The 25,616-nt window shown below is 39.7% G+C and overlaps 1 protein-coding gene across 2 annotated transcripts in view; it reads right to left on the reverse strand.

The window, feature by feature from the left end:
- Positions 1-14,791: 14,791 nt before the first annotated feature.
- Positions 14,792-25,616, reverse strand: part of LOC129723013 (sialin-like) — a 51,470-nt gene continuing 40,645 nt past the window's right edge. For both annotated transcript variants that reach the window (XM_055676933.1, XM_055676934.1), the window contains exons 5-7: positions 25,041-25,469; positions 24,818-24,974; positions 14,792-15,724 (exon numbers count right to left, since the gene is read on the reverse strand). In XM_055676933.1, coding sequence (XP_055532908.1) covers positions 15,315-15,724; positions 24,818-24,974; positions 25,041-25,469 — 996 coding nt within the window. In that variant the 3' untranslated portion in view covers positions 14,792-15,314. The remainder of the gene's footprint in view (positions 15,725-24,817; positions 24,975-25,040; positions 25,470-25,616) is intronic.

Raw genomic sequence — 25,616 nt, forward strand, 5'->3', positions numbered from 1 at the left:
TTTCAATTTTTTCTATTAATAATCTTTGCAAGGTGGCATTTCAATTGAAATCAATAGCAGACTCATCGACAGATTTGAAGATAAATGAAGCAGTAGTTTGCTTTATAGCTTCACACTGTCGCAGTTGACTGAAAATTCGATTCAGATTAATGTTGCCGTTCATCAGGTTCACGGCAGCTTATTTCAACAGCTTCAGTTGCAATTCAAATTTATCATCTCTATTGTTTGTCGGCACTTCTCGTGGTAGCAATTATTTCTTGTGAAAATGATGTGGGCTTTATACGACATGATAAGTTGTTTTCTGACATGTATGATATTATGTTCAGGGAAAAAAAATATAAAAATGCGTCAATCATGGAACGAAGCTGTATGATTCAAACGCTCACCCTCAAATACACCGACAGAATAAAAAAACTTTACTGCTTTGAAGTTCTCTTCAAGAGCATCCATAAAACGATTTTTTTGTTGGAATAAATACCGAACCGGAAAAATGAATAAATCAATGACCTGTTTAATTTATTGATGTTCTACGCGCTCGAAAGTTATCAACACTTAGAGTTTCATCACATTTCCCATTATTAGGGTCGTTCCGATGCTACAAAATAATAGTCTTGTCTAGTTTTTCAGTTCATAGTTCATTAGAAAATCTTTTAGACTGATCATTAATTCTTGGTAAGGGGCAGTGTTAGAGTTAGTATGTTACATAATATCTTTTAAGGGTATATTTTCACGATTAGTTTTAAAGGAAAAAAGGAAGGGAGTGAACAGTTTCATTTTTTAGCGTTAGTTAATTAAAGCATATCATCTAGATTAACTTCAATTATATTCGAATTTTATTTTAGACTACAAGTATCATGATTCCAATAACAACTTTGGACAAAAGTCGTAACGTTGAAGATGTCACATTGACATAAGCTTATAAACTGTCTGGTAAATGTATATACTAGTTATGTTGTATGCACCTGTTGCGGCCTAATAGCTTCCTAATAAAAATAATAATACAGTGAAATAGACAAAATTAAGATTACATAGGATATTCGCAAATTAATTTTTATTTTTTGTCAAGACAATAAAATAATCTTGAAACGTATTTTTGGTTCGATGGAAAAACGAAAATGAGAAAAACTTTCCCGTTCAGCGCACTGAAAGAGAATCTTGGCAGCCGCAAGGTTACAAAGTACGCTTTAACAAGTTGGTAGTCGTAGATTCGAATCCCACAGAATCAGACCATCTAGTTGTCAAAGGACCTTGATTTTTAGGTCCCAAATCACAAGTTTTCTTCACGAAGAATTCTACAAACTTCGGCGACTTCCTCTAGACAAAATAAGTCCCTCTTGAAATAATACTGCCTAGAGGATATTTAGTTGAAATCTCTTCAGGTAATAATTGGCGATAATATTGGCAAGAGGGAACGAGGCTGGGAACAGTAAGTGTAAAAACGGAAGGGTGAAAAGCACACACAAGTTAATAATAGAAGTGCGAAATACAGCAGACATTCAAGTGAAATCACTTTCTGGAAATGAAAAAATTATAAAAATGTGGAATTATTTTGAGGGAATTGCAATTGGCGATATTGGCTGGAGGAAAACATGCGTGGTATAGTAGGGCAGTAAGGTTCTAGTTACACACAAGAAAGGATAAAAATGCTTATTTTCGCTTTTTTATGTCATTTATTCTCAATGGTGATATTGTCAATAATATGCAGTGTGAACCTGAAGAAGAGGGTTAAACTATAGTTTTTTTATGTTTGAAGCGTTACTCAAATATAATAATCAGATATTGTGTTGACTTTTTGGATGATTGTTTTCTAGTAAACAGTAATAATGGCAAAAAAACCTTAGAAAAGGAACTAACACTAAAAAATAAAATAATCATTCTGAAAACACCGCTAAACTCAAACTTAATTTTGCAACATTGATTTTCTTTAAACCATACATAAATTGAAGACCATTTTATCTGTGTTTTCAATTTTTTCAAGTATTTTTAATGCACTCTCAGTTGGTTTCCCATTAAATTATAATTTAGTTGAGTATTGACAAACACAAACACTTTTTTGCTTCTTGAGTTGGTAGAAAATTATCTGGATTATTTGAGAAACAAGAGAAGGATCGTCTATGCCTATGCATTAGTGCATAAGCGAGATCGACGTTGCCATACGGATGGTATGTATATTGTTTTGTTTGTGGATGATTAAATTCCGAACTTCAACTCTTGTTCACATTCGATCTGAGACTGTGTGTGTGCTAAACTACACAGGATAGCAAATATGATTGCTACGAAGACTGTCTGAGTCAGTAGGCAGACGCCAAATGACAATTATCGTGCTGCGAAAGTATTCGACCTTGAAACTTTATCCCAATTTTCACCACGTAATAAGAAAAAGGTGATGCGAATTATCATATCAAAAAGATTCAGTGCATTTGAGCTATACAACGACACGTTTGTTATTGCATTCGGTACAATTGTATGGAAGCTATGTGCATATTTTCACATACCCGATCAGAAAAGCATAACTAAAAAATTACAAAATTCTATCAACGCGAGATACAAACAACTTATTTTGATACAATTTTGTATTTTTTCATATAATTTTGAAAACAAAATTGAATCTGAATGAGTTATAATAACAGAACCTAAAATGAAGTAGTTCTGAAACAAGTCAAACTAATTTTTGGTTTTTATAAAATCCTGTTGTTTCTAACAATGTTTGTAATTATACTGTTCTATATACTATCTTATTTTGTTAGAAAGCTGATACATTAGTAACAAATTTTGATATGTTTTTGATACTGGCAGAATCATTTCTGTTATAATTTCTGTTATTTTAACAGCTAACGGGATCAAATTGAAAACACAGCCTGTAAGGATTTTTCCGTAACAAACTAACAGCTTCTGTTACATTTTTGTTTTTTCTTTCTGATCGGGTAGCATACCTCAGTACAGTGTGAAAAGACGTAGTCCTACGGTGAAGCAATTAAGTTCTATTTTTAATGTAATTCTGAAGAAACTAGAGTTAACTTTTTGTATATTGATGCTAAAAAAGAAAAGAAAAAGAAGGCTTGAATAATTACTTTGTTTCATACGTTTACTGAAAAGAGATTAAAGTAATTACTGTTAATAATTATTGCACACTCAAAGTAAAGTTTGTATTGGAAAAATGAACTTTTGTTCAATGGTGATAAAAAAACTAAGACAAATAATTGAATTTGATAAATTTCCCATGAAAGGTAAGTATATTAGCTTACTTAAAAAATTCTTTCCCCTTCCAAGCGGCTCTTCAGCAGTTAACCGGAACATTGGAATGTTTTTGAGTTCTTTCTACGTTTTATCTATCAATTCCTCCCAAGTTTTCGCGACACAATTGTTGGAGTAGATTTGACGCTTTAGGTTTGCTTAGAAATTCTCTATGGGACGCAGCTGGGGGATGTTGGGCGGGTTCGCCGGCTTGGGTATCACAACGATATTCAGCCGCTCTATCTCTTCTAATGACCGCTTCGAGTAGTGGACCGGTGCTAGATCTGGCCAGAACACCGCGTCTTTGCACTTATGGTAGCAGGCACTTCTTACTATAGATTTTGCCGTTTTCGACCAGTCTGGAGCAGAAAAAGAGTGGTTCTGATATCCCCTTTCCAGTGATTGTGAGCCACAGTAGCACCTTCTTGGAGAACTTGGTGTTTGGTTTAAAATTAGTTTATTTGACACGGCACGATACATTTTCTGTTTTACTGAGCCAAGTACAATTCGTATTAATTCTACGTTAGCAGGGAAAAGAGGGGGCCTTTTTTTTATTCTCGCGGCCGACTACGAGCTAGTGGGGATTTAAGGTTAGAGGAGAGGAGATACAATTTTGACTTAAAACTATTTTGGAACTTTGTTTTTCAACTGGTAGAGCAATTGTATTCTTGTTTGTTGTGGGTTCAAAATATTTGTGTAAGCATAGATGCGGGCTCTTCGTTTCAGTGTCTTCAGCATAGCATATTTGTATCCTTAATCTGACAAATAGACAAAGAAAATTTTAAATTTTAATGTCAGCGTTTTTCAGAAAGCAGTATAGCTGTGTCATGTACTGGAGATCACCGCTTCCCAGAATGTCACTAACGGGTACGTTCGGTTGTTTTCCTCGGGCCCGAGAGGAATCTATAAGCTCGGACCTAACACCACAGTATTCGGTACACGACCAAACAACATGCTCGATGTCATGGTAGCCATCGCCACAAACGCAGTGATTACTGTCTACAAGCCCTATACGAAAGAGATGCGTGTTTAACGTGTAGTGATTGGACATAAGTCTGGACATCACGCGAATGAAGTCCCGACCTACATCCAACCCCTTGAACCATGCTTTCGTCGATACCTTAGGAAAAATGGAATATAGCCACCGTCCCAGTTCATCTGAGTTCCATGATGATTGCCAACTATTGAGTGTTCTCTGACGCAAATTGCTATAAAATTCATCATAAGCAATTGGTCTTTCATAAATATCGCCATCAATAGCACCCACCTTAGCTAAAGAGTCAGCCTTTTCATTACCCGGAATCGAGCAATGAGAAGGGACCCACGCTAAGGTAACCCGGTAATTTTTATCTGTGAAGGCACTTAAAAACCGCCGTATTTTCCCCAGGAAATACGGAGTGTGCTTCACAGGCTTCATCGATCGCAGAGCCTCAATGGCACTGAGACTGTCTGTGAAGATGAAGTAGTGGTCTATGGGTAGGGTTTCGATGATTTTAAGAGAGTACTGAATAGCAGCAAGTTCTGCGACGTACACGGAAGCAGGAGCATCGAGTTTGTAGGAGGCGGTAAAATTTTCGTGGAAAACACCGAAGCCAGTAGACTCATCTAGATTAGATCCGTCAGTGTAAAACCTTTTATCTTAACTGACATATTTAAACTTATTGGAAAAAATCTTAGGGATCTCTTGGGGTCGCAATTGATCCGGGATACCAGAAATGTCTTGTTTCATGGTGGTGTCGAAGAATATAGCATTACTAGAAGTATCTAAAAGTGCGACATTGGAGGAATCATATGAAGAAAGATTAATATCTTGAGCCATATAGTCAAAATATAAAGTCATAAACCTGGATTGAGATTGAAGGTCGACCAACCTCTCGAAATTTTCAATTACTAATGGGTTCATAACTGTGCATCGAATTAGCAACCGGTAAGAGAGATTCCAAAAACGATGTTTCAACGGAAGAATACCCGCTAACACTTCAAGACTCATCGTATGGGTTGACTGCATGCAACCCAAGGCAATACGCAAACAACGATATTGTATTCTCTCTAATTTTATAATGTGCGTGTTCGCGGCGGAGCGAAAGCAGAAACAGCCGTACTCAAGAACTGACAATATTGTTGTTTGGTAAAGCCTTAGAAGGTCTCCTGGGTGGGCACCCCACCAGGTTCCGGTAATCGTACGAAGAAAATTAATCCTCTGTTGGCATTTTTGTGTCAGATACCTAATATGACAAGCCCAGGTGCATTTAGAGTCGAACCAGACCCCGAGATATTTAGCGACTCAAACCTGAGAGATCGTTTTACCCGTTAGTAGGAGCTGCAGCTGAGCTGGGTTATGCTTCCTAGAAAAAACGACCAGCTCAGTTTTCTCCGGAGAGAATTCGATACCCAGCTTAAGAGCCCATTCAGACAAATTGTCTAAGGTATCTTGCAATGGTCCTTGCAGTTCGCTAGCCTCGCTACCAGTAATGGATACAACGCTATCGTCTGCAAGTTGCCTTAGCGTGCATGAATTTGCAAGACATTCATCGATTTCATTGACGTAAAAATTATATAAGAGAGGACTTAAACATGAACCCTGGGGAAGACCCATGTAACTAATTCGGGAAGTTGTCGAATCGCCATGTGAGAAATACATATGCTTTTCTGACAACAAATTGAGCAAAAAGTAATTCAAATTTGGTGAAAGTCCCTGCGAATGAAGTTTCGCGCTTAAAACTTCTACAGAGACAGAGTCAAAAGCCCCCCTAATATCCATGAACGCAGAAGCCATTTGCTTATTTCGAGCAAAGGCTAGTTGAATTTCAGTAGAAAGCAACGCTAGGCAATCGTTCGTCCCTTTGCCCCGGCGAAAGCCAAATTGAGTATCTGAAAGTAAACCGTGTGTTTCGACCCATTTGTCTAACCGTAAGAGGATCATTTTTTCCATTAGTTTCTGAAGGCAAGAGAGCATCGCAATCGGCCTATATGAATTGTGATCAGAGGCAGGTTTCCCGGGTTTCCGAATAGCAATGACTTTTACCTCCCTCCAGTCATGCGGAACAATATTTAGCTCAAGAAACTTGTTGAACAAATTCAACAAGCGTCTTTTTGCAGAGTCGGGTAGATTCTTCAACAGGTTGAATTTTATTCTATCTAACCCTAGAGCCTTATTGTTGCACGACAGGAGAGCCATTGAAAATTCCAACATCGAAAATGGAGGCTCTTCCGTAGTTACTAAAAACGCGTCGCGAAAGGTTTTCTGTTCCGGTACAGAGTCCGGACAGACCTTTTTGGCAAAATCGAGTATCCAGCGATCTGAATACTCCTCACTCTCATTCGAAACGTCACGGTTTCGCATGCGCCTGGCGGTATCCCAAAGAGTGCTCATCGCTGTTTCCCTCGACAACGCGTTTACGAACCGCCGCCAGTACCCGCGTTTTTTCGCCTTTACTAAGCTCTTCATCTGCCTGCCCAGTGCCTCGTACTTTCGAAGTAGGTTGACAGTGCCGTACTCCCGGTAGTCCTTATACGCCGCGGACCTTCGCGCGTACAGCTCAAGCACTCTTTGTCCCACCATTTGTTGGGAGGGCGCTGTCTAATCGTTACCCCGGGTATCGGTTTCGTCTGAGCTTGAGTCGCGGCGTCGATTATCAAGCCAGCTAAGAACGCGTATTCTTCCTCCGGAGGAAGTTCCTCGTGAGTCTCGATAGGTTCCGCTATAATAGACTCATAACGCTTCCAATCAATATTACGTTTAAGGTCGTAGGAAATATTGATTGGGTTCGGGGGAGTTGAACCATTAGCAATTGATATAACGATTGGAAGATGATCACTACCGTGGGGATCGTTGATTACTTTCCACTGGCAATCTAGCGCTAGTGATGTCGAGCAGAGGGATAGGTCAAGCACGCTTTCACGTGCTGGAGAATTAGGTACACGTGTCGCTTCCCCAGTATACAAAAGTGTCATATTGAAGTCGTCGATCAAGTTACAAATTAAACAAGATCGGTTGTCGTCGTACAGCGACCCCCATAGCGAACAGTGAGAGTTAAAATCTCCCAAAATCAAAAAAGGTGCGGGAAGCAATTCTGCTATTTCAAGGAGTTGCTTCTGTTCAATCCGCGCGGATGGGGGAATATATAACGAAACAAGGCATAGGACTTTTCCATTCATATTTGTTTGAATAGCAACAACTTCAATATTCGAGATCGAGGGGAGGTCGGTTCTGAAGAAAGAATAGCACTTTTTGATCCCTAAAAGTACCCCTCCACCGTGTGAGTCTCGATCTCAACGAATGATGTTAAAATCGTGGAAATTAAGTTGGTCATTTGAATTGAGAAAAGTTTCACAGAGCGCGAACGCATCACAATTGTATGTGTTTATCAAATGTGAAAATAAATCAAATTTGGGGATGATACTTCTGCAGTTCCACTGTAACACAGTGACAAAATTCCTAACCTCTTTAGACGTATTAGTCATCGAAAGATACGATAGCTGAAATGAGGGGCCTAGTTGCTGTGAATTACTTCAAAAAGGTTTTCACTGTAGGGAGAAGGGCAAGAAGAATGTTTTGAAGGGGATCTGGTATGTTGAATGTTTTAAATATCCAGTCCACAATATCAGAGAATTTTATGAACCCTGTTTCTTTTATGTCTTCTGATCGAGAAATGGGTGCACGAGGGGTTTTTGGTGCCTCAGGAAGCGGTGGGTACTCCTGGTTTGATTTGAAATTAAAACCGGGGGGTACTTGCTTCGGTTTTTCTTCACCGCTTCCTTTTTGTGTTGTCTTATTGGTTATTCCGCTAGGGGTTATCTTACGACCTTTGCGAGAAAGATTAGGAGAGTTGAGCATTCTCCTCTTCCTAGATACCTCTGGCAAGGCATAAGAACACCCTTCGACGGGATCGTCAGATGTACCTTAATCGGTTGGCAAAAAGGAAAAGATGTTTCCTGTCGAGGGTGGCTCAGCCCTCCTAAGCATTTCTACAAAAGAGCGCTTTGATCGTTCCTTAAGGGAACGCTTAATTTTTTCCTCGCGCTGTTTGTACGCGGGACACGCCGAAAGGTCATGCCGAGTTCCCTCGCAGTAAAGACACTTTTCAGTATCCTCACTGCAAGCGGTCTCAGCATGATTGCTTCCGCACTTGCTGCAGCGTGCCTTGTTGCAGCAGTAGGTGGCTGTATGACCTAACTGCTTGCAGTTTTGGCAATGCATGACCCGCGGTACGAGCAGGCGTACAGGCAGACGAACCCTGTCCAAAGCTATGTAGCTCGGCAGTGCGGATCCGGTGAATGTCACCCGGAAGGAATCCGAAGGGAGGAATTTCTTCTTCCTCTCTTCCCAAGCAAGTCGACACTCACGGATACAATCGATCTGACTTTGTTGTTATTGTTGTTGTCACTTTCTGTTTCCGGTGCTTAGTTACGTTCCTTGTCATTCCATTTTCTACTTAGCCACTCCTTCTTTCTAACTAACTGACGAAGCCTTGGTATATAAGGTACCGTTCGAACATTTCACCCCATCAGTTTCATTACTAAACCGTACCGGTTACATACGGACGCTAGGTGTTAGCAGCTGAATGGAGAAGAGATAAAATACTACCGGTCATCTCGTGCTGGTTTCACCGGCAATGCTGGTGGCTGTTAGCAGTACATGGCTACTCTGCCGGTACCCACATAACTGTCCCATGTTGATTTTGGTCACTTTTGAGTTATCATCGGGAATCGACTTAATTGTTATCATATTTCCTGGAAAAAAAAATAAAATTGATACTTTTGTATGGAAAAACATGGAAAAAATACCAAGTTGTTTTTGTCCCATATTGGAAGTACCCGCATTACAGTCCCACTGCATAGTGGTATAAACTGCAAACATATAATTTTGCTCCAGATTAGTGTAAATCGGATTATTTTAGGCATATAGAAGTATGTCATTTAATTAAATAGACTTATGTTGGTTTTCTGTAGTACAATTTACGTTGCCAATGATACTGCCGGTTGCTGGTTGAATTTATATGTGATGGGACAAAATATGCGAGTACTTTTGAAATGTACCCGCATATTTTGTCCCATTTTGTCTTTTTTTCAAGTTTTATAACGTAAAACCAATTCCATCCATGTTTTTTTTTGTTCTCAACGATAAACTTGTGGTGCCATGAAACTGTTATGGTCATTGGTTCTGGATGTAATAGCTGGAAATCCGAAAATTCACAGATAATATTAAATCGCTGTTTTCTCAACATGTTGTTTTTCATTATGGGACAGTTATCCGAGTACCGGCAGTACTGCAAAATACTAAAATGGCTGGAATCCTGGACGGACTAACCAGTAAACAAGAATAATCGGTAACTGGCACCTTTTGGTGGTCTGAAGTTTTGTAAAAGAAGCGTTGCAATTCCCTGTACTATTTATTTTAATGGAATATAAGAATACGGTAGTCAACGTCATGCGGTCGTGTCTTGAATACCGCCCTCCTACTATTTTTTATTCTTTCAGATTTGTTGGAGTATTTTCAGATGTTTCAAGGTACATTTACAAGAGTTTTTTTTTGCATTTTAAATTAAACTTGTTTAAGATTTTTCCTGAGTTTGGTATTTTCTTTCTAGTTAGTAAGTGCTTTTTCAAGTTATTAGAATTTTTTTTGAAATCAATTTTTTTAAATTTACATTTGATTTCTGTTGTGGCCTTTTCGCTTTTATTACTTTATTAGAGCAAATCAGAGTGACGTTGCGATTCTCACAGGGTTCATGGTAGGTGTTATAGTGCTCCTTGCAATGCTTAATAAGCTTCTTATATCTTTCAATGTGCTTTTCAACATACAATATGCTAGGAATCGGACGGATCGCAGGTTGTGGATAGTGAAACGGTCTCCAGATATGCAGGGCAAGTGCGAATACAATGAATTAGCACCTCCGAACATGCAGCAGGAGTTAGCTTGGATCGGGAGATGTGTAGTGGACTTTACATTATCTCCCCTAACGACACTTAGAAGGCGAGTCGACGCAACCATAAGCCGAAACCCCGGTGCGTCTGATCTCCAGAAGGAGCGTCCCAAAAAGCGTCAGTTTTTCAACGAGCGGCTGAGTAAGAAATGCTGTAGCACGCCAACTACACCTAAGATGGCAGTCCCATCAGCGTGATGTAGATATCGCGATCCTAGTAAGGTATCATACCGGAGTCTCTCCTAATCACGAACAAAGAAATTAGAAATACGGAACGGATCAATCGGCAAAGACCTAGGCTATGAACCCGCAAACAGCAAACGGTAATAATTTGGAAATTGGGTACATTTTTCTGTGTTGGGTATTTTCGTCACTGCGGCCAATATTTTGATATTTTGTGACAAATTGGGTACTTGGAACGACCGATCTCTCAATGAACCCGCGCGAGCTGGCTTGCTTGTTTGACAGTGGCAGGGAGTCGAAATCGCAGCGATTCAGGAAGTTCTGTAACCAAATTCCGCAGAACAGGAATTGCGTGCAGTAGACCCTATTACATACACTTCTTTCAAGTACCACATCTACTACAGTGACAAAGCAGCGGAACGGGACGCGGTTTCGTAGTGCTGGGAAATCAGACAACAAGAGTCATCCGGTGGAGGCCCGTATATGACCGTATATGTGTGTTGAGGACTAAGGGCAAGTTCTTCAACTACAGTTTAATCAACGCATACGCACCGACCAACGATAAATTTGATATCATCAACGAAGAATTCTACTTCAAACCTAAACGAACCAATGACAAAGGGCCGAAACATAACGTAAAAGTCGTCATCGGAGATGCAAATGCACAAGTTGGGAGAAAAGAATTCTTTCGTCCTGTCATTGGAAGGCATAGCCTACACTCGTCAACCAATGAAAACGGCCTGTGGCTAATAAACTTTGCCGCGGCCTAAGGAATGGCCATATGTAGCTCCTATTTTCCACGTTCAAATATTCGAAAAGACACCTGAAGGCATCCTAATGGAGAAGCCTGCTCCCAGATCAGTCAAGTACTAATTGACTTCGGCACTTTTCGGATTTTACTTATATTAGGACTTATCTTTGTCCAAACATTTGCTTTGGCCATTATCTCGTCGTTTGTAAGATCCGTGAACGGTTATCGAAAGTGCTGAAATCTCGTACAAAGAGGGCGGTGCGTTTCATCATATAGCGGTTGAAAGCTGATAGCGTGGCAGAAGAATACGTCTTAGAGCTGGATTAACGGATCCCAGAACAGTAGGAGGAACGAAGGAAAGACATAAATGGGTTGTGGAGTAGTATTCATGGTGCCATTGAAACGACTGCTACAGAGGTGGTAGGTACGTCACGTGGAAGACAGCGTAACGGCAGGTTTGATGCTAGGTGCCAGACTGCGACGAACGAGAAAAACCGTGTCAGGAGTCGCTTGTTCACTGCGGCTACGCGTCAGAACAGAAAGAAATACAGGGAGGCAAGAGCTGCCGAAAATAGAGTTCATAGAATCCATAGAGGACAACTTTGCTGGAAACGACATACGGGGCTTCTGTAGAACAGCCAATTGAGTCAGAAGGTGGAAGGAACACCTTCAGGCGCTACTCGGCGCGGTGATGAGGTGCAAGATGAGCAAAGCAGGAACAGGATGAGGATGAGGAAGGTTAAAAAGGCAATAAGCGATCTGAAAAAACGGCAAAGCCGCTGGGAATCCCGGTCGAAATTTTAAAAACGGAAAGCGATCCACCAAATCATACTAAGTATCTGGGTGCACGAAAAAAATGCCGAACGACTGTACCTCATATGCCCTATCTACAAGAAGAGCCCTGGACTGGATTGTTGCAACTATCGAGGCATTACGTTGCTCAACTCCGCATACAAAGTGATCTATCTTTTATCCTGTTCTTCAGATCGAAACCGTTAACGGCATCTTTTCAACAGGGGTGTTGAAACGACGGGTCAAATCTCACCTTGCGACAGATCCTCGATGAATTCCGGGAGTATAACTTGCAAACTCCCCACCTGATTGCAGATTTTAAGGCGGCATACGACTCAGTGAAAAGAAACGAGCTGTGGCAGATTGTGCTAGAACACGATTTCCCGACGAAACTAGTTAGACTGAGTCGTGTGACGCTGGAAGGATCAAAATCATGCGTGCGGATAGCTGGCGAGACATCAATCGCGTTTTTAACGTTAGAGTGAAGCAGATGAATGTGTTCTCTAACTTACTGTCCCACATCGCCCTTGAAGGTGTAGCACAAAGAGTAAACGTGCAAAGAAACGATACGATCATCACGAAATCTCACATGCACCTTGGTTTTGCGGAGGACATTGGTGTCATCGGTATCGACTGTAGGGTCGTGCAGAAGGAGCATCAATTCTACCAAAACAAAGTTGGTTCTGAAGTGGAGATTTATGAGAACCGATTTAATGTGGTTGTTGAATTCGTTTATCTTGAGATGACGATATGGGCCGTGAAGTGAAACGACGAGTTACAGCTGGCTGATGCTCCCGGTGGCTTTACGGATATGAGACATGGACGCTGAAGGATCCTGATCGTTCTGCGATCGATAATTGGTGGTAAATTGGAAGATCGAGTGTAGGCCAGATGCAAGAATCTGTATAGAGAAGGTAATACAGTGGGGAATGCCTTGGTTCGGTTGTGTCCAGATTGCCTGACGAGAGAGCCACCAAAACTGTCGGAGAGAAGCTGTCGACTTCGTGGAAGGGCCTCGCGCTCAGTGAAAGAAGATGCACGGTCTGCTGGTGTATGAGGTGATTGGAGAACGGCCCCAAGACAGAGAAAGCTGATCACCCCTAATTCGAACGCCCTAAACGGTCCGTCGGCCAACAAACTAAGTAAAGTATTATATTGTTTTCGTTTTTGGTCTCAACTCTAATATTATTTTTTAGATTTTTTTGTTTAGAAAAGGTTCGAACCGGTTCGATAGAAAATCATAATTGCAGTCATTTTCGACTTTTTTTTACCTTCAAATACGTTTGAGAATTTTTGTTTTGTTTTCTTGTCAGGAGGAGAGATCGCGAATGCGTAATAAAAAGAATGATTATTATATACCATTTCGTTCCTTGAAATGTCCTTCACCCAGTACTTTACTGTAGGGCCACCGCAGGGAATTAGTAGGCGTTGAAAAAAGTGTCGATTTACCTAAATATCCCGATTGACGGTAACTAGGTGATGACGTTGAAGTGTTCGGAATTTGAGTCAAAGCCGATTTCTAAATTCTCCTTGTTTTCAAGTACAAAACTTGTTCATATAAATAGCACTTAATTACAACAACTTGTTCATAAAAATAGCACTTAATTACAACAACTTGTTCATATAAATAGCACTTAATTACAACAACTTGTTCATATAAATAGCACTTAATTACAACAACAATAAAATAACCAACATTCTGAACCCTAAAGATTGCTGAGAAAGTTCATGTATCGTTGATTTTTTAGTGCAAGAACTACATCTAAGCTTAAGTGTTCGAAATTTGATGCAGTGCCGTGGACTGGGATTCGAAAAAAGCGATGGTGTTATTTTTTCGCTCCCATGCATGTTCCTTATGGGTACTATAACAACTGTGTAAATTTTCAGATCGATCGGTGAAACTATATTTTTGCGCCCGATTTTTAAAGTTTTCATACGATTTTATATGGGAAAATCCACTTTTTAAAAATTTATCCTCTAGAGATGTCCAGTTGGCTTCTTGAAATATATCGATACATAAAATTCGTAGGAAATTTTCCTTGGAAAAACTCTTCTGAAGACCGTAAGACGCTACGATGCTTGTATAAAAAGTTATTTCCCACAAACTGATTGAATATCTGACGAACGGCTCGCCATTTGATTTTTCTAGCAATACTGCTGCAGTATGCTGATGTTGCAAATTCAACCATGTGATAAGTAATTATATCGCGTAAAATTTATTTTGGAGGCTTCTCCGAAGATACTATGAGCAAAAATCACACTTTCAAGCTTAATTCCACGCAAAATTCTTATTTATCCTTAAGCAAGTTTGCAATAGCAACATGCTGTAGCAGTGTTGCTGGAAAAATTCAATGGTTAGCCGTTTGTCAGACATTCAATCAGTTTGGGGTGAATAACTTTTCATATAAGCATCGAAGCGCCTTACGGTCTTCAAAAGAGTTTTTTCCGAGAAAATTACCTAATATTATGTATCGATATATTTTTAGCAGCCAACCGGAAATCTGTAGAGAATAAGTTTTGAAAAAGAGGTTTTTCCCATATAAAATTGCATGAAAACTTTAAAAATCGGGCGAAAAAATTTAGTTCCACCGATCGATCTGAAAATTTACACAGTTGTTTTAGGACCCATAAGGAACACGCAAAGTGCAGGGGAGCTAACATTTATTTTTTGTCCCACCCTAACATACATTCAATAGTGTACCTTAGCTGACCCACTGTGATAGGTTGGCTACGTAGTCTGCATTTAGGCGTTTTCTATCTAAAAGTTGGCACGTAACTCAACTGCAGGTAATTATGATAGCAATTTTAAAAAGGTGGTGGAAAACTTATGGCTTGGTGTTGTGTATCGGAGCTGGGCAGATAACACGAGGACTAATACAATAAGTAATAGTGTTTTCCAGTGTTGAAATTGTTTCCAGATCAAGATCGAAAAGCGAATGTCAATGTAACTAGTATTGCTGAACTTATCGACTGTTTGAAAGGCTAGGGGAAGGTGATTCGCAACTTTATTCGAGGGAAACTGTCATCAATCTGCGGCGTTGACACATTAATGCGTTATTTAATCGAATTGCATATCGTTTTATTTTGCCTGCTTTTACCGTTCAAGCATAATTGCTCAAAGCTCGTAACATAAATAGTATCATTATCTGCACCTTACTGGGCTGAATTGCACAATTTAACATGTCTGCAGAAAGAGGAAATATCACCAATTCAAGATATTTACATCCCTAGCTAATAATACTCTTCGATTGCTCACCTAACAGCTAGTTGACTATCATTAGATATGAGATTCTTGCGAGGTGTGTCTTTCCTAACACACTCAGCTAAATGTATGTACAAATGCGAAGTTGACTTGTTTTTGAACGGACTGGATCATAGCCGAGGAGCAGCCCTGCACCAGGCAGCAGACTGCCAGCAGTTGCCGGATGTTAAAAAGTTTCCGGTACCCTGGAATCTTTGGGCACATCTTTTGGCCGTTGATTCGGCTCGTTCCATTTCTGTACTGCGGCGGATCCAAACAGGATAAAAACCAGTGCCGGAATGATGTAGGCCGCGGCACCGATTCCAAAAACGTAACGCCACTCGTCCATAGTGCTCCGTTCGGCGGTGAAATGTGCCACCAGCATGGGTGTAATGAAGCCGCTGGTCGTGCCGACAAAGTTGATGATTCCGTACAGGGTGCCGGCGAAGTTTGGCGCCAGGTCCTGGGAGTTCTGTAGATTAGTCATGGTTGAGGCTCCATTGAAGCCCAGTGACAGAGTGATTATGGCGACACACACGTACGGGTCGAAGCCAGCAAAGATCAGCCCCACGAGGAATAGACCGGGGATTATGTGAGCTGCAATTAAAGTGAAATTAGTCTATCATTTTTTGCACTAGAGCGACCGTATCGGGCCGGCCAGTTATGAGGGGCTAACAGTCATCGGTACTAATCATAGAGGTTATTAATACACTTCATGCACATATGCTGCAATTTGCCAATGGCGGTGCATTTCTTTGGTGGTTGATTTTCCGTCTCTTGAATCTTGTGGAGGCTATTTTTAGCCTCTTTGTGGAAGGTACTAAGGTAGTTATCGTTCATGTTCATGTAGAAACTTTAAGAGAGCTATTTGGGTTGCAATGAGAAGCCAATTTAATTTCATTCCTTATATGTCGTGAACAGAAGTCTGTAAGCAAATTGAGCTTCATGTTGGCGGGTAGGTTTTAGTATACTGTACGTGGGGTTTCTAATTAGTGACTATCATCATTAGAAAGTACAAAAACATAAAAAAGGTTACCCATATTTCATCAAATTGTGAGTTTCTTTACTTTTGCGGAAATGAAATCGATCTCATATGAAACGGAAATCTACGCATGACAATAATGAAACTGATTCAACAACTTTAACAAGATAGTATTGATTGTACAGATATTATATCAAACATGTTATTTTACCGCGATTTTTCTGATTGGATTATGAGAACCATATTAGGAAAGAAAAGAATGATACCTACCTCAATTTATGATTACGAAATACAATATCAAACTTTTACATGAAACATAAGGTTGATGCATTAATTATTTTCAAGTCTTGTGCATATATGTATAGTTATGGACATTACTGTACACCAACACCGGACGCACCATTCCTGACGCAGCAAATCCTTGCACATGGCGTTTCTGATGCAACAACTGGACACCCGACATTCCTGACGCAGCAAGTGAACGACCGGCATCCAGAACGACTCCAGCATAGCAACACGGCGACATCGACAACTCCACCAACGGACGTTGTACCCCTGATACCCTATGACGCAGCAGAACCGAGCTGGTAGCAGCAACGACGACAACGACAGCAGCGAAGGCAGCAGAGCGGAGCCAACAATCCTTACGCAGCAGTAATCCAATCCATCGATGAGTAGGGAACTTATATTAATTTTTCAGGAGCTTTAGTTCCAGTGAAACGTTTGAAGTGTGTAGAGGTTGTTCTCGTCTTAGGACGTAAGTAGTTTAAAATACTTAGTAAAAATCAATGTGTTAAGAATCCAAGTGTTTTTTAAAAACCTTAGAATGAAAGAACTTACATAAGTGGCGCAGTCGTACGGCTCGTTCTACGACTAAGCAAAGTGACTCTGACTAGTGACAGTTAAAGTGCTTAGTGGAAATACCCGATACGTGGAAAATTTCCAAATCAGTGACTTTGAGTGATCTAGTGTCCAACTCGTGACATCGTCAGGCCGGCAGTGTCGTTCCGCGAATAGGATCATCAATCGCCATCCCTCAACACGTAGGTGACTCGTGCCAACCTGGAACGGTGGATTTCAATCCTTCAAGAACGAGAGAACCGTGAGTAATTTTACTCTTTTTCCTAAATTTCCTAAATTTTTATGCCTAAATTCAATCCAATACCAAAGGTGAAACCATTAAAATTTTCAAGAAGAATGGAACCAGCAAACCTTCAAGTGCTTTTTGATTCTATTCGGAACCTGGAGCAGCGAGTTGGCGCTCTCCAGTTGGACAATAATAATCTCCAACAGCAACAACAGCAGTTGCAGCAACAACAGTTGCAACAACCGGTTGCTCCCCCAGAGGAGAATCGACGGGCTGATGATTTCTTTAGAATCCCAGACCCTGTGAAGAATATTCCTCCATTTGACGGAAACAAGAAACAACTCATGTCCTGGCTCGCAACAGCTAGAAAATCGTTAAATTTATTCAGAAACCTCGTATCAGAAGAAGTAATGAATCTTTACGAGCAATCAATTATAAACAAGATTGATGGAAGGGCCCGCGATACTATTTGCGTAAACGGTAACCCAACAACCTTTGAAGGTGTTGCCGAAATTCTGGAAAGTGTTTATGGCGACAAAAGTGACATCGCTACGTATCAGACGCAGCTCTGGTCACTGAAAATGAATGACAACATTCATCTTCACTACAAAAAAACAAAAGAGATTCTCCAAAATATGAAGGGTCTCGCTAGAAGGGAGCAAATTTACGAAAGGCATTGGGAAGGAATAAATCATTTCCTAGAAAAAGAATGTTTGGCCGCCTTCATAAACGGTCTAAACAGATACTATTTTGGACATGCACAAGCTGCTCAGCTTTCTGACGTTGAAACAGCTTATGCGTTCTTGTGTAAATTCCAGAACGCAGAAAATACCAGGAAATCTACTGAAACTCCCCAATCTGGCAAACAAATTTCAAAAAATAATTTTAGGAAAAATTCAGAACATAACAGACAAAATTCTAAACCACAGGAGGATTCCAATAAAAACGCTAGTGGCTCACAAAGATTCAAAGCTCAATCAGACAGACAAAAAGTGACACCGATGGAAGTTGATCCGTCAATTAGATCACGCCAAAATAGAATCTACAATCACGATGCTCAAAATGAAGAGGAAAATGACACAGCAGTTATCAATAGTGATGATTCCGTCAGCGAAGTAGAAGAGTCAAATTTTCAGGTGGCAATTACAGACAAAATTCTGAAATAAACGCTGTTAACGGTCTCCCCTTCGTCACAATAACTTTATCCCAGGGGAAAACAGCTAAAATTCTAATAGACAGTGGGTCAAATAAGAACTTTATTTCCCCGGATCTTATTTCAACTTCCAAAAGAACACCATGTGAACCACTCACCATTCAAAATAATAAAGGTAAACATAGAACTGAATTTAAATTTATAACAAAAATTTTTGGTCTCGAAAAAAATGTTGCATTCTATTTGTTTAAATTTCATAAATTTTTTGATGGTATTCTCGGGTACGAAACGCTTTCAGAGCTAGAAGCTTTACTTGACGTGACAAACCACAAATTAATACTCCCGCAGAAAACCATTAATTTACAAGTCAGACAAATGGGACCACCAGAAGTAACTTTGAGTGCACACACAGCTACAATTATTAAAATACCAGTCTCTCAAAAAAATGGTAACGTATTTTTACGAAAAGACATCAAAATTAGAGATGCTATCGTACCCTCTGGCTTATACCACGCGAAAAATGGCTACATTAGCGCACTTGCCTCAAATTTAGGCGACTCCGTAACATTTTTTTGGAAAACTCCAGCCGAAACATTGCCAGTCTCTGAATTAATTGAGATAAATCATTCGAGTTCTACAGTGTGTTCTGGACGCTCAAATCAATTAGATAATCTGGAAAACCTTATACGAACACAGCATTTGAATATGGAAGAAAAGGAAAAACTTCTTAAAATACTCCGGCTGAATTCCAATATCATTCATCGTGAAGATGAAAAACTCTCTTGCACTACTGCTATTAAGCATAGTATCAAAACAAAAGACGATCTTCCTATACACACCAAAACATACAGATATCCCAACATCCACAAAGCAGAAGTAGAAAGGCAAATTAATGAGATGCTAGCTGACGGCATTATCCAGCATTCTATCTCTCCTTGGACCTCTCCTATATGGATTGTTCCAAAAAAGTCCGATGCAAGTGGCAGGAAAAAATGGAGAATCGTGGTCGACTATAGAAAACTGAATGAGAAGACAGACGACGACAAATTTCCCATCCCGAACATCGATGAAATTTTAGACAAATTAGGAAGAAGTGTCTATTTTACTACAATTGATTTAAAATCTGGTTTCCACCAGATTGAAGTTGAAAAAATTGACAGACAAAAAACCGCGTTTAGTACAGACAAGGGACATTTTGAATTCATCAGAATGCCCTTTGGGTTAAAGAACGCACCGGCAACGTTTCAACGTGCCATGAATCATATCCTCGGAGATTTAATTGGAAGATGTTGCCTTGTCTACTTAGACGACATCATCATTTTTGGCAGTTCTCTCCAGCAACACTTGGAAAACCTTAACAAGGTGTTGGAAAGACTTATAAAATCGAATTTGAAAGTCCAACTCGATAAATGCGAGTTTTTAAAAACAGAATGTGAATTTTTAGGGCATATAGTTACCCAAGAAGGTATAAGACCCAATCCAAACAAAATTGAAAAAATCCTAAACTGGCCAATACCGAAAACCACCATACAGATCAAGGGTTTTTTTAGGAATTCTTGGTTATTATAGAAAATTTATTCGAGACTTCGTAAAATTGACCAAGCCTCTTACAAAATGCTTGAAAAAAGATGCAAAAATTATCCATGATGAAGAGTTTGTCAGTTGTTTTAATGATTGTAAACATCTTTTGACAACAGATCCAATATTGAAATATCCAGATTTCAATAAAAAAATCATTTTGGAAACAGATGCTAGCGACTTCGCTTTAGGCGCTGTTTTATCCCAAAAATTTGAAGACGGCAAGGAACACCCCATTGCCTATGCATCTAGGACGTTAAATGAAACTGAGTGTAATTATTCGGCTACAGAGAAAGAACTTCTCGCAATTGTGTGGGCAACGAAACATTTCAGGCCTTACATTTTTGGCACTCATTTCGAGATCCGAACTGACCACAAACCTTTGGTGTGGTTAAGACAGAAAAATGATTTGAACAGAAGGCTACTTCATTGGAAATTAGCCCTCGAAGAGTTAGAATTTGATATCAAATATAAGAAAGGTACCCTAAACGGAAACGCAGATGCACTCTCTTGAATAACTTTAGAATCAGAAAAAATCGAACTTAATGCCAATTCAGCGAAAGACGATGACATGACTCAACATTCAGCGGACACAGACGACAATGACTTTATTCCATCAACAGAAAGACCTCTGAACGAATTTAGGAACCAAATAATTCTCGAAGAAAGTAACGAAGACAGTAGACAATCTGAAACCATTTTTAGAAATTATCACAGATTTACAATCAGGAAAATGAACTTCGGACCTGCAGTACTGATAAATATTTTGAAAGAATACACATCTACGAAACACACTACTGGACTTTATTGCAACGAACGAATCTTAGGAAAATTACAAACAATTTACAAAAATTATTTCTCAAGAGCGAAGACTTTAAGAATATTCTGGACTCAAAAATTGTTACAAGACGTAACCGACGAATTAGAACAAGACCAGATCATACAGAATCAGCATAATGGAAACCACCGAGGAATAAACGAAACCTAGTCCCATATCTCACGAACTTATTTTTTCCCTGGTATGAAAGGAAAAATCACTAGATTTATAAATATATGTAAACTCTGTCAGAAATCGAAATATGAGAGACACCCGTATAAACAGAAATACCAACTTACAGAAATTCCCTCAAAACCATTGCAGATCGTGCATATGGATATATTCATAATAAACAACAAAAACTATCTTACGGTATGTGACAAATTCTCCAGAATGTCAATGGCTATTCCTTTAAAATCACGAAATGTTATACACATATTAAAGGCATTAACACATTTCTTTTCTAATTTAGGAAAACCTTCTCTTTTAGTAATGGACCAGGAAGCTTCATTTACTTCAACAGCCGTTAAAGAGTTCTTAGAGGAAAATAACGTACAGTACCATTATACCAGCGTGGGTCAGTCTTCCTCAAATGGAACTATAAAAATAGTTCACATGACCTTGAGAGAGCTTCACAACATACTATCCAATAAGGAATCCACGAAAAATCTGACCGAAACTGCGAAAATAAACCTGGCAGTATCAATCTACAACGATTCGATCCACTCACAAACGAAATTGACACCCAAGGAATTATTTTTTGGTATAAAAGATGGAGACTCAGTCCCAACAGACCTTGACGAAAGGATAAGACAAAAGGAAGCTCTATACAGGATCTATGCAGCCAAGCAAATAGAGGACAAAAAGAGATTTTTGGCCAAAGCAAACAAAAATAGAGAAGACCCCGATCATTTCCAAGAAAACGAGACAGTGTACGAGCGAAAAAGGAACAATCTAAAACACGAAGAGCGATACAAAGAAAACAAGATCATGGAAAACAAAGAGACTCATGTTTTAGACACAAATAATAGGAAAATTCACAAGTCTAAACTTAAAAGAAAACGAAAAACTTAACTTTTTACTAATACCAATTTTTTATCTCATTTTAGCAACACCAAAATGACCAAGACGATCAACCCTTCCATAATCATCATCATCATCATATCCATTGGAATTCCTTTCATCTGTACTTCCAACCCCAACCCTACACAACACCTAGAGATAACAGACCTAAACAATCACCCTGGACTATTCGCTTTGAGAATCGGTAAAGTATTCATTAAGGAGGGCTACCATACCCTTATCCATGAATTTAAGCTATTTGCATTCCATACTATTCTAAAGCAATACGAGACAACCATTAATGAATTAGAACAAAACCCACAAGTTAGGGAAATTACCGAACTCTTAAAACAAAAGGTTAGGCAAGCTAAAGTAGTATTTCAAAATTTGACTCCAAGACAAAGACATAAACGAAGTATTGAAATTTTAGGATCGATAGTAAAATCCATAACAGGAAATCTAGATAGCCAAGATTTTATAACTTTGAGCAATCAAATTAATACGTTGAAGCATTCAAATAATGTTTTAATTACAGAGAATAATGAACAAGTGAAGATTAACGATCTTTTTGAAAAACGACTAAATAATTTGACAAAACAAGCATTTCATCAAGCGATAGAAGTTAACAGATTCATTAGACAGGCTAGACTAAATTTAGATAGGGCAATAGACTGGCAACACATGCTACATCTTCAGAACATCATTTTTAATATGGACAACGTTCGCTATCAACTAGAAACCATCTTCGAGTTCATTCAACTTTCCAGGCTGGGCGTAGTATCAAAAGCATTACTATACCCCACTGAATTGGATTTTGCAACAGAACTCTTAACCTCACAAGGCATTGAAATCAGTAGTTATGATCAGACTTACGAGTATTTAGAACCTTCAACCTTCCATAATGGTTCATCTATCATACTCGCGGTAAAAATCCCAAAATTTAAAATCGGAAATTATCAACTACTCCGAGTTGAAACCGTCCCAATTGACCAAAAAGTCATACAGGTCAATGGAACGTACGCTATAATCAGCGAGTCGGAATCATTTCTAACAAACGAGAAATGCATTCAAATCGAGAAAAACATTTAATGCAACAGTCAAAACTTGGTTAACGTTACGAAAAACCAATGCTATCATCAATTATTGCGGGGAAACCCTGGCAGATGTCCATTTATCAGCAATAGCTTCAAAGAACCAGAAATAAGAGTCTTAGAGAACAATGGCATTCTATTAACGAACGTCATAAAACCAATAACACTCCAAAACAGTTGTGGCTACGGACCAAAGAACCTAACAGGATCGTTCTTCATTACATTTTTCAACTGTTCCATTAACATTGGAGGTACCCACTACGATAGCAAGACACTTAGGTTCGAAACTAAATTGGACGTTATCCCACTTCATTTCGTCGAAGTCAACAAAACCTCAACAAAGACGGACCCGGTGGAAGAAATGCAATTATTGCAAACAAATGACCGGCACAGAATCAACCTTTTGGAGACTACTAATCATCAATACAATTCGATTGATCTTGGGAGCCTTATCATATTATCCTTGATCATAATTACTATTTACATTTGCAAAAGTAGAAAAATACGAGGTATTAGAGATTTCATCCATATCCAGACACCTAGCAGCACATCATAACAAGTTGACCCGAGACGTCTCAATCTAAGGCGGGGGAAGTTATGGACATTACTGTACACCAACACCGGACGCACCATTCCTGACACGGCAAATCCTTGCATATGGCATTTCTGATGCAACAACTGGACACCCGACATTCCTGACGCAGCAAGTGAACGACCGGCATCCAGAACGACTCCAGCATAGCAACACGGCGACATCGACAACTCCACCAACGGACGTTGTACCCCTGTTACCCCTGACGCAGCAGAACCGAGCTGGTAGCAGCAACGACGACAACGACAGCAGCGACGGCAGCAGAGCGGAGCCAACAATCCTTACGCAGCAGTAATCCAATCCATCGATGAGTAGGGAACTTATATTAATTTTTCAGGAGCTTTAGTTCCAGTGAAACGTTTGAAGTGTGTAGAGGTTGTTCTCGTCTTAGGACGTAAGTAGTTTAAAATACTTAGTAAAAATCAATGCCTTAAGAATCCAAGTGTTTTTTAAAAACCTTAGAATGAAAGAACTTACATAAGTGTATATCTAGCAGAACCTAACAAAAATTTTCAAATAATAGAGGTGCCAAATAACGCATGGTCATGAGAAGGTTAAACTTCGTTGGGGCAATTCAAACTCTTTCTTCTTTTCATTGACCGGCACGACCAGCTGTTAAAAAAAAAAAACACGTGACAAGTGTACGGTCAATGTAAAACATGGCATTGTGAAAGACTAAACCACGCTGCATTCTTTTGCAAATTATATCGGATTTGCCAAAACTAGGAGCCTTCATTAAATACCGGTTATATTTTTAGAGTCAACCTCCCGTCATGCACGGTCACGATGCGAATAGGCGGGTTTTTGCCGGTAACATGATTCTCCGGTTTTGGTCCTAGCCTGGCAAGTTACGGTTTGATGGCTTACATCGAAACAAGTGGTTTTGTATTTTCGTTTTGATTACGATGTTTTGCTTCTACCATATGGTCAAGCTGCTAGTAGTTTTCCGCTCGTGTGCAAATGGAATGATTTTTGTGTTTTACGATTTGCGGTTGCGCTCGTGCAAATTCCGATCGTTTGTCGGGCGCGCCAGGTAACGGAATGATTGATGGAAGACAACCAGTCGGTGTCAGGTATCATATGTCAGGTGTCTTTCCGATGGAGAAATTTTCTAATACGATCGCCTGAATGGATCTATTTGTATTGAATTGTACTATGAGTAGAATTTGAGGTTCCAATTATGTGATTAAATGCTATGGTTGCACAATTGGTCTACTTGCATTTTAAGGACTGCATGTACAGTTGCAACAAACAAAAACGTTCAATAGAAACTCAGTTTTGGTTAAATGACTGTTAGTCTCGCAGGTCCATATTAAAAAAATACTTACAGAAAAGGCAAAAGGATTTGCGAATGGCTGTCACGGAGATTATCGATTTCTTTCTCAAATAATCTCCGATGCTGCCGAAACCAAATGCAGCTAACGCTCGTGCAAGGTATGGTAGAGCCGCCAAGAATCCTGCCTTGGCCAACTTGAAACCGAGAACCTGTAGCGATTGAAGGTCAAATGTTAGAATTTACATTACCCAAGGATTAAGTATTCTTAAGCGTACCTCACTCATAAATTTGGGGGCAGCCGTGATCAGGAAATACAGCCCCCAAAGGTTACCGAAGTGCAGCACCAGCAGAGCAAGGAAGGGAACCGAGGTCATTATTTTCACCAGCGGTGGAAGCAAATTCTGCTTGGATACGGCAGCACCGAGTGACTTTTCGATGAACTCTTTCTCCTCTTGTTTGATGCGCGGATGCTGACTTGGTGAGTCTGCTACTAGAATGAACCAGCAGCATGCCACGATGGTAGTTAGCACAGCTGGGACGTAGAACGCGAACGCCCATCCAAAGGTTTCGATTAGAACACCAACCAGTGGCCACGTGATAACCGTCCCGAAGGTTCCTCCCATCAGCGCCGATACAAATTTGCCCTTCTCGTTCGGTGGAGCCCATTTGGAGATTAGCTGGTGGAGTGCTGGATATAGAAAGCCCTGTGGAAAGATGGTTACGTAAAATTAGTTAGACCAGACGATTTTATTTATACATATATGTACGTGTACACAGAGTCAACAGGCTGGTTTGTAAGGTCATTTGGATGATTTTGTTCTATTTGGCAATTTAATTGCGACTATCAGTTA

Source organism: Wyeomyia smithii, chromosome 2, assembly GCF_029784165.1.
Source record: "Wyeomyia smithii strain HCP4-BCI-WySm-NY-G18 chromosome 2, ASM2978416v1, whole genome shotgun sequence".
In the NCBI taxonomy this organism is placed as follows: domain Eukaryota; kingdom Metazoa; phylum Arthropoda; class Insecta; order Diptera; family Culicidae; genus Wyeomyia; species Wyeomyia smithii.